Here is a 16,782-nt window from a genome sequence, read left to right on the forward strand (position 1 = left end):
CCTCTTTCTATAAAAAAAATTTGAGGTTAAAATGATGGAATGTATTGCCCTCTTCCAGTATTCGTAAGCACTACCTTTAAAAAAAATTCATTTTCTTTTGCTATGTAGCTTCTAGCTTGAACTGTGAACTACTGAATACTTATAAAGTGATAGCAGCTCAATTCATTGCACAATGCTAGCTTCCCACTTTCTCCTTGACTCAAAGGCCTTCGAAGGCAAAGAATAGGGTTATTGAAGGATGGCAGGCAGATTTCACTAAGTAACAGGTGGAGGTCAAAGCAGTTTATTTGTAGGATGAACAGAGTGCAGAGATGAAAAAGCAAATGCTTTGCCATAATAAGATTTAGCAAGAAAATGCTGACGACACGAAGCCTTAGATTCTAGCTGACAGAACCTTTTCTCGTTTTCATTACTTGATTTCACAGTTCAAGCAATTTGAAGAGGGCTAAATTTTTCTTTCTTTTTCCCCTATGAAATGTTTCAATCAGTTTCAAATTTTTACTTTAGCTGGGTGCTCTGCTCGTATCCAGGGAACACTGGAACTAATAGAGCTCCAGCACAGGCGTATCCCAAACGTGGACCCTCGCAGACTACGCATTTCTTTCAAATTAAATTTTATCCATGGGACCCTTAAACTCTAGCTCTCTATCATGTTTTAACCGACAGAGAGAGTATACTTAAGTAAATTCTAAAGTTCACATCATCAAGGCTAATGTTATGTGCCAACGAAAGTATTTACAAGGGTGTTTACCAAGCCTGAACACTGGGTTACTTCCAGCTTGTTGGAGATGGAGAGGAAAAGCTTTCATTTTTTCCCCATTATACAGTCTATATTTGTACAGTGAAGATGTTTTGCTTTTGGAACTTAAAAAAAAAAGATTAACCATGCTGAGCAATACAAAGTAAGGTTTATCTACTGTTGTACAGCATGACCAAAAGAGTAAAAAGTCATTTGATATCATATCATATAGACCAGAGCTGTCCAATAGGACTTTCTGCAGTGATAGAGATGTCCTGCGTCTGTAGTATCCAATATTCTAACCATGAACCACATATGTCTACTAAGCCCTTGCAATGTGGCTATGCTGAGCAACTGAATTTTTAAATTCATTTAATTTTAATTAATTTAGATTTAAGTAGCCACATGTGGCTAGTAGCTACCATATTGGGCAGGGCAGATATAAACCAAACATATGTATGATTGAGTTTTTTACTATTCAGCTGGATATCTAAGGAGAATGAATAAAACATTATGCTATTTTATACTATATGTATTGTTTATGCAAAGAAATAATTTGGTTTTCTCAGAAATGTCTTCTTTATCCTCAGTCCTTCTGTGAATGCGTATAATTGCTATGTTGAGCCAAAATCAGTCCTTTCCTGAACACATGGGGGGATGGGATGGCTAGGGGGCAGATGGAATGGGTAGGGAATCTCCAACCTCTTGTAAGTATATGGAGCATGTAGCACAATTTTTTTTATTTCAGTCCTGTCACTGGGGTGTCTGTGTTTACCTTGAAAGGAGAGGAAATCCCCCAACTAGTCAAGAGATTTTATTTTTGGCCCAGAAACCAGATTTTTATATGACATTTTCCTTGTGTCTATTCTTTACTCTCTCTGGTTGTAAATTTTCACTCACAAATGAACATTTGGAATATATTACAGAACTCATCGTTTCTTTCCCCCTGAATAATCCATGTAATTTTTACTCCGTACTCCCATTTTTTAAAAATTGAAGAAATCACCGGTGTCCCCAAGCCGTTTAAATTACCTGAACTTCTTTATGATGTGATAATTCTTTGGGGGTCCTTTTAGTTCATTTTCAATGGTTGCATATAGAGTAAGAAAGATAAACCTCAGAAGCTATATTAACTTTTCTTTATGCTCTCTATCATAAAAATGATTTTAAAACATTTTTATGCACTGAAAAAGGCTAAAAGTCAAAATAGTCTGCTTTACCTTTTTATTGTTGAGTGTGCTAATCATAAAAAATTATATTAGAATGAACCCTAATGGATTTTATCATTAGGACACACATCTAACAAACGTGCAGTGTCTTCCATGACCTCCTTGTATCACGCAGCCTGTGTTTATGCTCACGAGAACAGAATGGTCCCTTAACTGTGGGATTCTTCTGTTCAATCACAGACTTATTTGGCATCATGTTTAGAGATAATCTAATTACAAGGTATACTTTAAATGGTTCTAGAAAGGTCCTGTTCCTGCCTGTGGGGGAATTACTAGAGTGCATTTATAGCTCTACGTCTGGAAGAGATGTGTCTGAGTGTAAATCTGATGGTGGATGACTTGCAAAAGATGATACTGGTACTCAGCATTCATCCTGGGCTTGAGAAATGTCACTGAAATTTATGCTAACACCATTAGTCTGATGGACATGACTGGGTTGTCTGTTCCCCACACTTAAATCTAGTGGAGTAGGGGAATCTGAATGCCTGAGTGTAAAAAAAAGAGTCACAAAGCAGTTAGCATCATTAAGAGTTGGAATGTTTGCAAGAAGGAAAATGTTCAAGTGTCATTGATAGTTCACATTTAAATCAGCTCATGATAGGTTTGTATCAATAAGATACATAAGTAGTACTCCCCCGCGCCCTCCCCCAGAAATAGGCATTTGATAGCACGATACACTGAAAGGAGCAAGAGCTTTGGTTTCCTGGGTTCAAATCCTGGCTCCTCCACTCACTAATTGTGTAGCCTCTCACCTTCTTAAGGACTGCTCTGCCTCAGGCACCCTCTCCTCTGAGTCATGGCTGTCTGCCTGTCTGCTGGACCATTCCCATCTGTAGACAAGCATGCTGGACTCTCTCCCACCTTCAGAAAGCTATCCCTTGCTTCCCTCCCTCTTCCTGTAGCCACTACCCTATTTTTCTGCTCTCCTCTGCAGATTCCTCCTTCATTTCATGGAATTTGACTACACCATTTTCCCTGTTTCTTCACTTCCCATTGATGTTATAAACCATTCTATCCTGTCTTCTATGTGCCTCACTCTCCTGGAGCTCACTTTTCAAGACTGTCAGAAACATTCATGTTGCCAAATCCAGTGGATCCTTTTCTGTTCTCATTATACGTGATCTCTCAGTGGCATTCAACTTAGTTGATTGCAGCCTTCTCCTTGAAACACTTCTTAGTTTCTGTAAAGATATACTCCCCTGTGAGTTAAATGCCTCAACTTAGTTGCCTGTTTTGATGCTGACTTGAGACACTCAGGGGCCTTCCTTGATTTTACAAATTACTGAATTCTAAATAATTGTGTGTGTTATAGCCTCTGGTTAAGTGAGCTGTTTATTACTGCATTGTAATATATAGTCTAAGCTTGAACACTATCAACAAGTCTTAAGAGGAAAATTTTTGTCATTTCTTGTTATAGAGACATAACATGGTTTGCAGGAGGCTTTATAGAAGAAGTAACTAGTTGAATAGGCAAGAGGCCTATTGTAAATATAAAACATGTATATGCTCTTTTACAACTCAACATCTGGGGTCATTATCTTCTAAATCTATGTGATATTTATTTTGTGCAGGTTCTGTGTTAGAATCGCTGATAATTCATTCAGTGTGTGTTTGATAAAATCCTAACTGATCCCTACTAAGGCCAAGAAAAAACTTTTATATATAAGACAAATGATTCCTAGTATACTTCAGAGTGGGATTTTTTTTTTGTATACACTTTTGAATCTGATATACCCTTCCTTTTTCTTCCCGCCTTTGGATAACCAAATTTAAAACTTCAACTATAACTATACTTTATGGACTTAAATAGGACACTGTTTTTATAGTATACTAGGGAAACTACATGAGGGTTTTACAAAATGTATGTACTTGAGAACCAGAGATACCTGGATCTGCAGTACCATCTAATAGCTGTATGATCCTAGACAAATTGCTTAACAGCACTTGATATCTAATTTCTGGAATATTAAGTTATTGGTAGATAGGATAATAATATCTACCTATCTGAGATGAAAATGTAAGGATCTGGGGATGGACACAGTGGCTCATGCCTGTAATCCCAGCACTTTGGGAGGCCAAGGCGGGTGGATCACCTGAGGTCAGGAGTTCGAGACCAGCTTGGCCAACATGGTGAAACCCCGTGTCTACTACAAATAAAAATTAAAAATTAAAATAAAAATATTAGCCAGGTATGGTGGCGGGTGCCTGTAGTCCCAGCTACTCAGGAGGCTGAGGCAGGAGAATTGCTTGAACCAGGGAGGTAGAGGTTGCAGTGAGCCGAGATCTTGCCAATGCACTCCAGCCTGGGCGACAGACCAAGACTACATCTCAAAAGAAAAGAAAAGAAAATGTAAGGATTTGAGGTATTTATAAGTGCGTGGCATGTAATGGGTACTCCGTAATTTGTAGCTTTTATTATTTTCAGCTTGGTTTTTGGAAGTGATCGATATGCAGAGATTTAATCTCTGTAGCTGCCTCCTGCCTCTCTTGAGGCCACTTGATGGATGAAGGCTTCCAGTTGCCTTTCAGCCTTTAAGTTTGGTGTAATAGTTGTTCTGGTAATAACAGTTATAAAAATAGGTTGTTGGGAATTAAATGATGACAATGAACGGGACACTATCCAAGTCATGAACAATTAAACTTGCAACATTTTGGGGTCCTCTCTAACCTGCTTATTGTGTTGGATTTAAAAACTAAAGTGCTGAGGTTGCTTGCTTTCAGACTTGTGACTATGAATGAACATTATTGAAACTAAACTTTCTATTCTTGACTTTGTCACTTTGAAGAAAGGAACATACACCCGTTAAATCTCCTCTGACAACTTGAATTACATCTCCCAAACTCCTGCGACAGACAAGAGAAGGTCCTGCTGTCCCGAGCAGCACTTACCCAGGGATACTTTTCACAGGAGAATGAATTTTTGGATAGGTGCTCTAACAAAGTAAGCACTAACACTGAGAAGTTACCATTTCCTTTTGAAAAATCCAGTGTGTTGTTCGGTTGTCACTGGAATAATTATAGTTTATGGTGATCCTTCCCTTCTCTTCCATTCCCGTTGATGTTGTAGCTCCTGTGACTCCTAAAAATATCCCCTTTAAGAAGATACCTAAGGAAAAAAAAAAAAAAAAAACAGCATCGTACTTCCTAATGCTTCCTGTAGTGTTTCCTTTACGGTTGTCACTGTAGAGTTCTTGGTCAAAGTATTTGAAAAATATCATAACTTGGGAGTCGCGGAGAGGTAACATTAATTATTATTGGTTTTTCCTTTTTCGTCTTTTTATTTTGTGTAATATCAAATTGCAGTGAAAAATTACCTAAAACAATTCTTATTTTCTTAGGGGAGACAGTGAGAATTTTTTTGAGTTTTTTTTCACATCACTCAATCTAATTTTGTTATTGATGTTTCTCGAAAGAATCAGGAGAAGGATCAATTTTCAAAAGTATGATGTCCCCACTTTCTAGCTCATTTTCTAAGAATACATCTTACCGTTTTCTCTGGGTGAGTGTAGGCTAGTGGAAGACTGTACAACCTAGGGTGGATTAAGTAAAACTAAGGGAAACTTTCAGAATTAGAGAGAGTAATTATTGTACAGTAAAGATCTTTAATACACACATGTCTAGCATTGCAATAGTCTTATATTTGAATATCATGTTTGTTTTCCGTTGCTGCAGAACAAATTTTCACAGAGTTAGCAACGTGAAAGAACACACAGTTCTTAATATTATCTCACAGTTTCCATGGGTCCGGAGCCTGGCCACAGCTGAACTGGATCCTCTGCTCGGGTCATACAAGGCTGCAATGAGAATTTTATTCAGACTCCATTTCTTTCTGGAGCTCGAGGGCCTGTTGCAAACTCTCGTGATTGTTGGCAGACTTCAGTTGCTTGTGGATTTGGGACTAAGGTCCCTGCTTTCTGAAAGCTAACTGTCAGCAAGGGGCCCTACTCAGCTCCTAGAGGCCCCTGCAGTTCCTTGCCATGTGGCTGTCACAGGCCCTTTCACAATATGGCAGCTGACTTCTTCAAAGCCTGAAGAAGAATCTCTGACTTCTAGTTCCTTTTATACAGGGATCCCCTGATTGGGTCAGGCCCGCCAGGGATAATATATTTTTCCTTCACTCAAACTCACCTCATTGGGGACCTTAATTATATCTGCAGAAGTCTTTTGCAATATAACATAACCTAATCAACATAATCACCTTTGTGGTATAATATAACCTATTCACAAGAATGACATTTTTCATATTCACAAGTGTCTCACACATGCAAGAGGAGAGGATTGTGTAAGGCATCATTATACAAGGCTGGGAACTAGGAAATCATCTTAGAATTCTGAGTACCACAATTTTTTTTTCAAGATAAGGTCTCTCTCTGTTGCCCAGGCTGGAGTACAGTGGTATAGTTATAGCTCATCAACTCCCGGGTTCACGTGATCCTCCTGCCTCAGCGTTCTGAGTAGCTGGGACTATAGGCATATACCATACTCAGCTAACTTTTTTTTTTTTTTTTTTTTTTGAGACAGAGTCTTGCTCTGTCACCAGACTGGAGTGCAGTGGCATGATCCGGGCTGACTGCAATCTCCACCTCCCAGGTTCAAGCAATTCTCCTGCCTCTACCTCCTGAGTAGCTGGGACTACAGGCACACGCCACCACACCCAGCTAATTTTTGTATTTTTAGTAGAGACCGGGTTTCACCATGTTGGCCAGGCTGGTCTCGATCTCTTGACCATGTGATCTGCCTACCTTGGCCTCCCAAAGTGCTGGGATTACAGGCATGAGCCACCGTGCCTGGCCTCAGCTAACTTTTAAAAATCCATTTTTTGTAGAGACAAGGTCTCACTATATTGTCCAGGCTGCTCTCAAACTCCTGACCTGAAGCAATCCTCCTGTCTCAGCCTCCCACAGTACTGGGATTATAGGCATGAGCCACCAGCCCAGCCTGACTACCACAAATACCAGTGATGAATTTGAAGGAATCTTTGTGAATAGTGCATTTGACCTGTATTTTCAAGGTTTTCTTGTTGAACTTTACACTTGTAAGTGCCTCCAGAGGTGAAAGCCGCAACATGACTAGAATCCCATATATGTTTGCCCTTGTCTACTGAACACAATTTGGAATGACTCATGTAGCTTAGAAAACTGGCAAACTAGAGGGAAATTCAAAATTCAAAAATTCTGGATGTTTAGAAAACCAGTGACAAGCCAAAGGCCTTCTTGAAATGTACCTCCAATTCTGTTTCCTGTCTTTGGGTTTTTTTAATACCTATCAAAAGGATGAAATGCCCCACTGAAAGAGAACATTATGTTAGATTTCTGCTTCTCGTTCTACAAAATTCTTTATTTTTCTGCTTTGAACTTTGACGTAACATTTCATTTCCTCCAGAAAAGGGGTAGGATTACTTCATCCGTAATCTCTTTTTAAAAATCTGGTACTTCTAGAAAATATATTGAAATTAAAGTTTTAATTCATTAAAAGAAAGCCAATCAGTCATTAATCCGTACAGTAATTTTGTAACAGTTGTTCATAAATATTTGGCAAAAGATTTTAAAAAGGAGTTTATTTTTAAAGTAATGTACAGAACCAAGTTTGATTTCAAAAATAAAAGCCAAGATTAATGTTCTCTAGCTTTTAACAGAGAGCAGTTTACTAGCATTTTGGAATTTCATCTGGTCAATTAAATATACAAAGCAAATTAACCAAAACATACATTATGCATGTAGGGAAAATATTAAAGTATATAATAAGCAAATGTGTTCAATACGAGTCTTTAAAAATTGAAAACACAAAGTAATTTTGAGATTCATGACAGCCTTAGGGTTCATATTACTTGACTGTGATAAATTTAGAAGATTATACATAGTTTGGCTGGTTCTTCCTGCATGCCGACAGAATTTCTTTCTTCTTTAACCCTTGCAAAGAAGACGTAAATTTTGCTATTTTTGAACTTGTTTATCAGCTTGGTCATTCTCGATACTTGTTATTACCCGAATTTTACTTATAATTCCTTTTGGAAGCATAAATAGTGAATTTCAATCATGTCAACATTTCTGCAGATTTAGAATGGCATGAATTAGAAAACATGAATTTTTCAAAGAAATCATAACTTTTTCTTGAGTCCAGCCATTTGCTATCGCCAATAAGATTAGTTAGGCTACTGGATTTCATCAGTGATTCCATTATCTGGAAAAAAAAAAAAAATCTGCAGTCTTTAAAGTTTTGATTTTGTTGTTGTTGTTGTTATCTGTTCTGCTTCTGTTTTATGACATATAGTTCAGGCATTTGACTAAATTTAAATCAGTGGAATGGTTGGCAGCCTATAATTGGTCTACACAAAAAGGTTTAAATGAATTGGGAGATTTGTTTACATTTTTGGTAGCTTTTTATTTCTTTAATTATTTTTTTATTTGAAATCTCCTCCTTAATGTAATTACATGATGATACCTTAGGTTAGGTTACTTGCAGTGAATGTTCACCCAAAATCTCAGTGCATCCTACATTATTAGAACTTTGGCATGGTATGACTGGTTACTGATTCAGCAAGCAACAAGTATAACTAAAGTCACTTGACTTAGTGACTTCATTTTTAATTCAAATCACATGGATATTGATCTAGAAAGGATCTGATTCAAATTTGTCAAATTAGTATGAAATCACATACCACTCTATACTGTACTTATGTCAGACTATGCAAAAGTGTTTACCAGTTTGCAGTTTTTCTTTCATGGGGCTAAAACTCTAAGCTTTGCTATGTTTAAGCATGTATTCATTAAGCTGCAGATAAAGCTGAGACCTGCACAAGTAGTTTAAATATCTTTTCAGATCGTTTGGGTGTTTCAGACCCTTGGATGTCTTGGACATAGAGGGGAACAAAGCAGACAAGTACTCTGTCCTTACAGAGTCTGAGTCACACTCAAAGGTCGTGTTATAGAATTGCATTAAGGAAATCTGTGATCAGAAATAACAGGGACATATTTAGATACAGGCCAAACTAACTAAATTTCTGGGCAGATCTATACCTATAAAGTGCTTGGCACAGTACATGGTACTCAGTCACAGTTACATGTTAATATCATTATGATTTTTATTACTTTTCCAGTTCACCCAAGTAATTCTCTGGTCATGGGCAGAGCACAGCACATGTAAACACGTATAAGTAGAATGGACTTTGGTTCTTTTAACATCAGTGCAGACCAGTTTTGTGCTACAACCTTAAGGGAGCCCGAATTTGTCCCCTGATGTGGAGACTAGGAGTCATTTCTCTTATTTTTATATCCAAATTTTCATTGTTTTAATTGGCACCCTACCAAACTGATAGATGCCTCCAGTTGGGTATGTCAGCGTGGTTGCCGAGAACATTACAAATCCAGTAATTACAAGGAACTGTTTCTCCATTATTTTCTTCCCAAAGTATTTTCTATGCTGCAAATGCTGTGAAAACCTTAGGCACAATAGTAAAAGTATTTTAAAAAAAAAAAAGTTTTTATTGTATTAACATGAAAGCAATATATGTTCATCATAGAAAAGACAGGTAAGCAAAACGAAGGCAATGAAAATCACCCAAATTCAACACAGAGAGAGAACTGCCATTATAGCTTGTGCTTATTGCCTTCCAGTTCTTTCTCTGTGCATAGCCTTTTCGATGGTGTCATAGTATAACATCCTATTTTGTAATTGCCTTTTTCAATTAACATTATATTATAAATGTTTTGCCACGTCATTACTCTTTTACCATATTGTTTACATTGGTTATACCATACTTATCTAACCAGTCCCCAATTGTAGGGCATTTAAGATTTTTTTACTTTTCTTTTTTTCTATTCTAAAGAGTTCATTGAATGAACAACTAAGTTGCCACTGTTGAGAGTATTCTTATATTAAAACAGCCAACTTATTTAAAATATGGAGAAAGTGATTTGGTCTCAAAGCAAGATAACCAACAAGATGAAATGATTGCATGTGAAGTCTTCATAAGCATAGATGGTCTCCTTTTGGGGGTCCCAGAGGTCACAGACACAAACAACATCTTTTAGGAAACACTGCAAAAGTTGATCCCTGTATTATTAGAGAAGATCAATAACCCAAAAATGGACTGCGATTAAGTAGAACAAATTGAAATCAAATACAGACCGACTTAGCAGGGGGCTATTCTGTCACCTCTTTGTTCCTGTGACAAATGCAAAGCAATTCAAAACATCTTTTTCTTTCACAGGTGGATTCCTCTTTTTGTTTGTTTTTAATTCTTTAGATGTTATCTTTTAGGTTGCGCAAATCATTGTTCCATGAATTAAAGTGTACTTACCAGTTGATCCTTCTTGCCAGGAATGCCATCTCCAACCACACTGAAGAAGTCGGAGAAGTCGGGTTTCAGCAGCCCCTCCCCTTCGCAGACCTCCTCCCTGGGAACGGCGTTCACACAGCATCACCGACCTGTCATTACAGGACCCAGAGGTGAGCTGCTCCACAGGCACCCTTGGTTGTGCTTATATCATGGCCTTTGGACCCAAGTAGCAAAATGAGAGACAATGAGGACTCCCCCTGAATGCTCCTGAGGCAGTGAGTGTTCCAATTTCTTACCCTTGGGGGCAGCCTTGGAATTTTAGAGACCAGACAGATTTGGCATCAAATTTTTTGTCCTTTCCTAAAGCAAACAGGGACCAAATCTGTTTTTTGTTTGCCAGTGAGATTTTTGCAGAGAGATGGGAAGTAATTTGAACCAAAATCAAATCTGTTCTACAAGTTGTGTGTGTGTTTGTGTGTGTGTGTGAGAGAGAGAGAGAGAGTATGTGTGCGGACACACACACGCACACAGGCATGCATTAGGTGAGTATATTTCCGTATGGTCAATTACCTGTTTTCAAGTAGTAACTTTTTCTCATCCCTGCTGACTCTCTTTCCATAAAACCTGAGTTCAATATGTGGCATTTTGTGTTGAGGTTGTTTGCATCAGGGCGTTGACGAGCAGTCTTCATTCGTTCCTTTTGAAGTGGTAGATAGTTTGTCTGGTTTTCATTGCAATGTTTTCATTATTTTTGTCTCATATGCTTTTAAGTTTATTATTAAAGTGTGTCCACAAGAAATATGATTTGTATTTCGCATTAAAGACAAGCCTTAAGCCTCAAGAGAATGTCAGCAAATCACTTAACTTGATCTTATTGCAATATAAAAATATTTATTATTTTATTTATGAAACTCCCACAGTAGGAGTATGAATAATTGTAACCACGTTTTGCTTTCCTTTATCAGATTTTCTTTTAGGTAGATCTGTGATCTACCAGCTGCTATCATAAAACGTCCTAGAAAGTTATGATCTCTTGTCTGCTTTGACATATACCTGGGGAAACTGATGTTTCTTGCATTGATCCCAATGTTAGTCCCACAAATCTGAATCCCTTTATGAATATGCTCTGTGTGCAGATCAGGGAAATGTGGCGGGTAAGAGGACAGTCCGGTGCACACATGGAAGTCATATTGAAGAAAGTAAGCATTTTGACTACTGTGGGAAGCAACTTCTTTATCCATAATTATGAAACCTACTTGCTTCATCTTTAAACGTCTTGTGATCATTGGTAGAACTTTCTCAAGATCCCTTCTTTCATTTGTGTATATGTGTGGTATAATCAGAGAGGCTTACTATCGATATATAATTTGAAAACCTGCATCAGAATTGAATTATAAGGTCCCAGAATGAGGCTTATTAAATAGTATTAAAATATTATCCTCATAGTTAACACTCATTGAGCATATAAACTATAGTGGGGGATCAGAGATATGAAACCCTTTTAGTCGGAATATTTATGGCCGGAAGGAGATGAGGCACGTGTCGCTTTTCATCTGTTTGGGGTCAAGTTCACATATTCTAAATGCTAATTGAATGGTAAAAGTTCCTGCAGGAGCTCGGTGTTGGGGTGACCATGGAGGTTCATTCACTCTTTAAACAAGGATTTACTGAGTGACTCTATAGACACTGGGACCAATGGTTCCTGTCCTCACAGAGCATGTTATCTACCACAGAAGAGAGGCACACAAGGAAATAAGCAAGTAAAAGATGATGGGCCGGGCACGGTGGCTCGCACCTGTAATCCTAGCACTTTCTGAGGCCAAGGCGGGCAGATCACTTGAACTCGGGAATTCAAGGTCAGCCTGGGCAACATGGCAAAACACTGTCTAGAAAAAAATACAAAAATTAGCTGGGCATGGTAGCGAGTGCCTTAGTCCCAGCTACTCAAGAGGCTGCAATGGGAGGATTGCTCGCACCCAGAAGGCAGAGGTTCCACAAGCCAAGATCGCGCCACTGCACTCCAGCCTGCGCAACATAGCAGACTCTGTCTCAAAAAAACAAAACAAAACAAAACAAAAAAACCTGGTGTGGAATGTACTATTACTTATCACTTTGTATCAAATAAAGTGACTTCAGGCGGGGTGCGGTGTCCCACACCTCTAATCCCAGCACTTTGGGAGGCCGAGGCAGGCAGATCACTTGAGGTCAGGAGTTTGAGACCAGCCTGGCCAACACAATGAAACCCCATCTCTACTGAAAATACAAAAAAATTAGCCGGGTGTGGTGGCACACGCCTGTAAATCCCAGCTACCTGTGAGGCTGAGGCAGGAGAATTGCTTGAACCCAGGAGGCGGAGGCTGCAGTGAGCCAAGATGGTGCCACTACACTCCAGTCTGGGCAACAGAGTGAGACTCTATCTCAAAAAAAAAAAGAGTCTTCAAAGTATAAATAACATTGAAGTCAAATCTTAAAAGATGCTTAGATAAATGGAGGACCATCCTAAGGAAAGGAAAGATTCGTGGTGTAGTAAGTTAGTAAGAACTGAGAAGAACAGTATGCCAGCAATCAGGAGAGCCAGGTAACCTCCCTCTTTTCCTTCCCTCTTACCTTCTGTGTTTTTCAATGTCCTCATCAATACAATGGGTACAGTACTAATAATGAATGACCCTTTCCTCCCAATCTTGTATTCTTATACAGAACCAACAATAAAACAGTATTTGTGGCGATTCCATGAAGAGCATAAGGCAATCTATATATATTATCATTAGTCAGTAAATGTTAAGAGTGTCTAATGTGTGTCTTGCCTTAAAACTGTAGTTCTAGAAATTATTGTCATGAGCACTTCCCCATGGGTACAGGTTGAGAGCTTCTTCATGCTAGATGACTAAGCACGTTTTCTAAAATGACCCACGCTGGGTTGAACCAGGGTGAACCTCCTTAGCTCACAGCATAACAAGTTCCAGTCTAATCATATTCATTCATAAAATTGTATTTGAGGAAAAGAGAAAGATGTCTAGTGTAAGAAGTATGGAATACCAAAGATGCTTTGTTTTCACCAGAATTCAAGATGGCTCCCAGCATCCTCGGCTCTCCTTTCTGGAAAGTCTACTCAGGTACCCGTTCTTACCGTGCCCCACCCCGCTTAGTGGTCTGGTGAAGGGAATTGGAATAGTTGAGATGAAACTTCAGTTGCCTCTTTGTGGTAAGAATCGTAAGAATTGAGATAGGCTAACATAAGACATTTTTCTGGCTAAGATATTTTTAAAAGGTTGGAAGTTAGCCTCATTATTTAAGGCGTATTTGCTATGGGTACTGTAATTTCCTTCATTTTTCTCTGAACTAGTTGGAAAGCTAATGCTTGGAATGATATCACATTTGGGAGTAAGACTTGATGTTTTAGGAAGATGAGACCAAAATTGAGGAGGAAGAGTATAGCTGCCAAGAGTCAGTGTGGAATCGATGTCACATGTGCACGTAAAGGAGGTTTCAACCTCTGACACTCCTTTTATTGTGCAAAGTTGCCACAACACAAAATAGTAAATTATTAGAGAATCCAGAGAATCAAACTTTAAAAGGGTCTTGAAGAAAAGAAAAGAATGTCCTTTATCAGGTCCCCAGGGCATGGGGCAGGGATCAGGGAGGCCATTGACTGCTCTGTGGTTAGCACTAGGTTGCAAGGCTTCTGCTGCCTTCCCTAGCATTTCTCACAGGAATGCCTCAACGAGACTAGCACCAGTTAGTAAGCAATAACTGTCCAACACACATCCACGCTCAGAATGAAGGTGAGGTTTTACAGAGCTACAGCAAATCAAGGTCAGCGCGCTAAAAACCCAAGGGCCTTACTTTTGGCTGCAAACGTAAGCTACATTTGGAAATTTCGTGGCCACCTTTTACAAAGAAAACCTCTCTCAAGATTGCAAAGCAAAGGGAGAAACACAGGGTGTTGAAGGGAGGTAGCATAGCACAGCAGTTGTCTTTATCTGTTTTGACTGCCAGAACAGAACACCATGGACTGGGTGGCCTATAAACAACAGAAATTTATCACTCACAGTTCTGGAGAGCGGAAGTCCAAGATCAAGGCTCTGGCAGCTTCTGTGTCTGGTGAGGGCCCACTTCCTGGTTCATAGATGGCATCTTCTTGCTGTGTCCTCACATGGCAGAAGGGGCGGGGTTGCTCTCTAGGATCTCTTTCATAAAGGCACTAATCCTATTCATGAGGGCCCTACCCTGTGACCTGATCACCTCCCAAAGGCCCTGCTACCTATTACCATCACATTGGGGGTGAGGATTTCAAGATTTGGATCCTAGAGGGCCACAAACATTCAGCCTATGGCAGTGGTTAAGCACAAAATTTCAGGGGTTCAGATAGGCTGCTGTCTGAATCTCTGTCCACTACTTGGCACATTGCTTTTCTCTCTGAACCAAAGGTTTCTCATCTCTAAGTTGGAGATCATCATCACTAACTCAAAAAAATTGTATTATGTTAGGAGCAAAGGAAATCGTGTATTTGTAGTCATTTTCACAGTGCCTGGAAGTACAGTATGCACACAGGTCATACAATTAAATAATCCTTTTTCACCCAGGCTTTGAAAATATCATGCTGTCCCTATTGCCTTCGCGCAGCACTATTCTGCCCATCCCCCCAGATCAGCTCAAGCACTACTTTCAAAGTGAAACCTCCTCTCCTCCACCCAGCTTGCCATCATCTCACACTGCTTAAGCTCCTGCTGCCTTTTGTGTCTGCACATTGACTCCACCAACCTCATCTGGCCTTGTTAGTTAATATACATGTCTCCTAGAGGAGAACCTCCAAAGGGAAGGATCTCTCACTTAGACATTTCACTATCTTTGTTGTGTGTCACACAGTGGGTTTTATGCTCAAATATTGTTTGAATGAATAAAAGTAATTAAAATGCATATAAATGCATACAGGAGACATTTATCCCCTCTCTGACCCTGATGAATTTTCATTTCTTCAGAAGAGCCAAGGGTGATAAATGTGTGATAGTTCATGCAATACTTCCTTGTAAGAAATGTCCAGGATGTGGAAGAACCATGGCGTTGTATCCAAAGAAAACCTATGCAAAATTCTCTAAGTAAAGCTTTGCTATTAAGAGCTATGGGCTTTCTTTATGTTGTTCTAACCACTTCCCTATTTACAGTGTAAAGGTAGAGGCATGTGGTTTCTTAAAATGAGTCCCCTCTCTGATATTGGCTTTCTTTGTGGCTTTGACTTAACCTTGTGGCCTCAGTTTGGCCATCTGTACCATGGGGATAATACTTTGCTACCTGTTTCTCTGTGTGGTTAGAATTAGGTAAAGAGGTTATTTGGGAATATCCTGTCGGTAGGGGGAAGATATTACATTTCAGTAGAGGCATTTGTACATCGTTATACATTAGTATAATTACTGTGCACTTTAAGCTGAAAGATCGGGCTTTCAAAGACTTTCTTTTACCATGACTTAAAATTGTAACCATAATAAAGTATTTACTCATGACTATTTGTCTTATTCCTCATAACTGAAAAAAGAAATCTTTCTTCGTCCCTTTGCCTTTTCAAGAATTGTAAGTTTGCCTGGTTGATGATCTGAAAGGGCTAACTTCTTAGAGAATTATTTGGAGTAATCATCAGTTACATCTTAAAGTTTCTTGAAAGTTTAGATCTTCTTAAAACTTATCTTTTTGCTTAAAATCTTTGCTATTTTGAAGATTAAGAAGATAATGAATGATAGTTTCTTTAAATACTCTGCACTAAGTAAAGCAATTCTGTGCCTTAGAGATTTAGGAACAGGGAGCAGCCTACACGATCCACATTGGGCAGCACAATTGAAAGTAATTGAAAGAGTTATGGTCTGGGAATCTTTTGGTATAATGTGTTCCCAGTATCAGCAAAGATTGTTTTTGGCTGAAAGTAACAGAATATCTGACTGAACAATGGCTTAAAAAAATAAGGAGTCACATTTTTCTCATACAAAAACAAGTATGTGGCTAGGTATGGTGACTCACACTTGAAATCCCAGCACTTCGAGAGGCTGAGGCAGGAAGCACTTGAGGCCAAGAGTTTGAGACCAACCTGGGCAACACAGCAAGACCCTATCTCTACAAAAATTTTTTAAAATTAGGAGAGCATAGTGGTAAGTCCTGTGGTCCTAGATACTCAGGAGGCTGAGGTGCGAGGATTGCTTGAGCCCAGGAATTTGAGGCTGCAGTGAGCTATGATGGCACTCCAGCCTGGGCAACAGAGAAAGACCCTGTCCCAAAAAAAACAAAAACAAAAAAAGCAAGTAGGTGATTCAAGGCTGTTAGGGTGGCACTTGCAGTGCCATCAGGGATTGAGATTTCTTCTCCTAGCCATGTTTCAGTGGGTTGTTTTTATAAGGTCACAGCATGGGCGCTGCCCTCCTGCCTTATGTCTGCATGCCAAGCAGAAAGAAGGGAAAAGGTGAGGGCAAAAAGGACCTGTCAGCTTATCCTGCCACTTTTTCATAGGATCTTCTACAGCACAATCAGACTATGTCCGATGATCACCTGTAGCT

General features: G+C 39.1%; 1 protein-coding gene across 3 annotated transcripts in view; it reads left to right on the forward strand.

Annotated features, from left to right (window-relative positions):
- NFIA (nuclear factor I A) overlaps positions 1–16,782 on the forward strand; it is a 407,486-nt gene that overhangs the window by 314,868 nt on the left and 75,836 nt on the right. For 2 of the 3 annotated variants that reach the window (XM_025382549.1, XM_025382530.1), the window contains one exon: positions 10,288–10,416. In XM_025382549.1, coding sequence (XP_025238334.1) covers positions 10,288–10,416 — 129 coding nt within the window. Of the gene's footprint in view, positions 1–10,287; positions 10,417–13,305; positions 13,360–16,782 lie in introns of all 3 variants that reach the window. The other variant, XM_025382541.1, reaches the window with a different exon arrangement.

The sequence above is a fragment of the Theropithecus gelada genome, chromosome 1 (genome assembly GCF_003255815.1).
Source record: "Theropithecus gelada isolate Dixy chromosome 1, Tgel_1.0, whole genome shotgun sequence".
Classification (NCBI taxonomy): domain Eukaryota; kingdom Metazoa; phylum Chordata; class Mammalia; order Primates; family Cercopithecidae; genus Theropithecus; species Theropithecus gelada.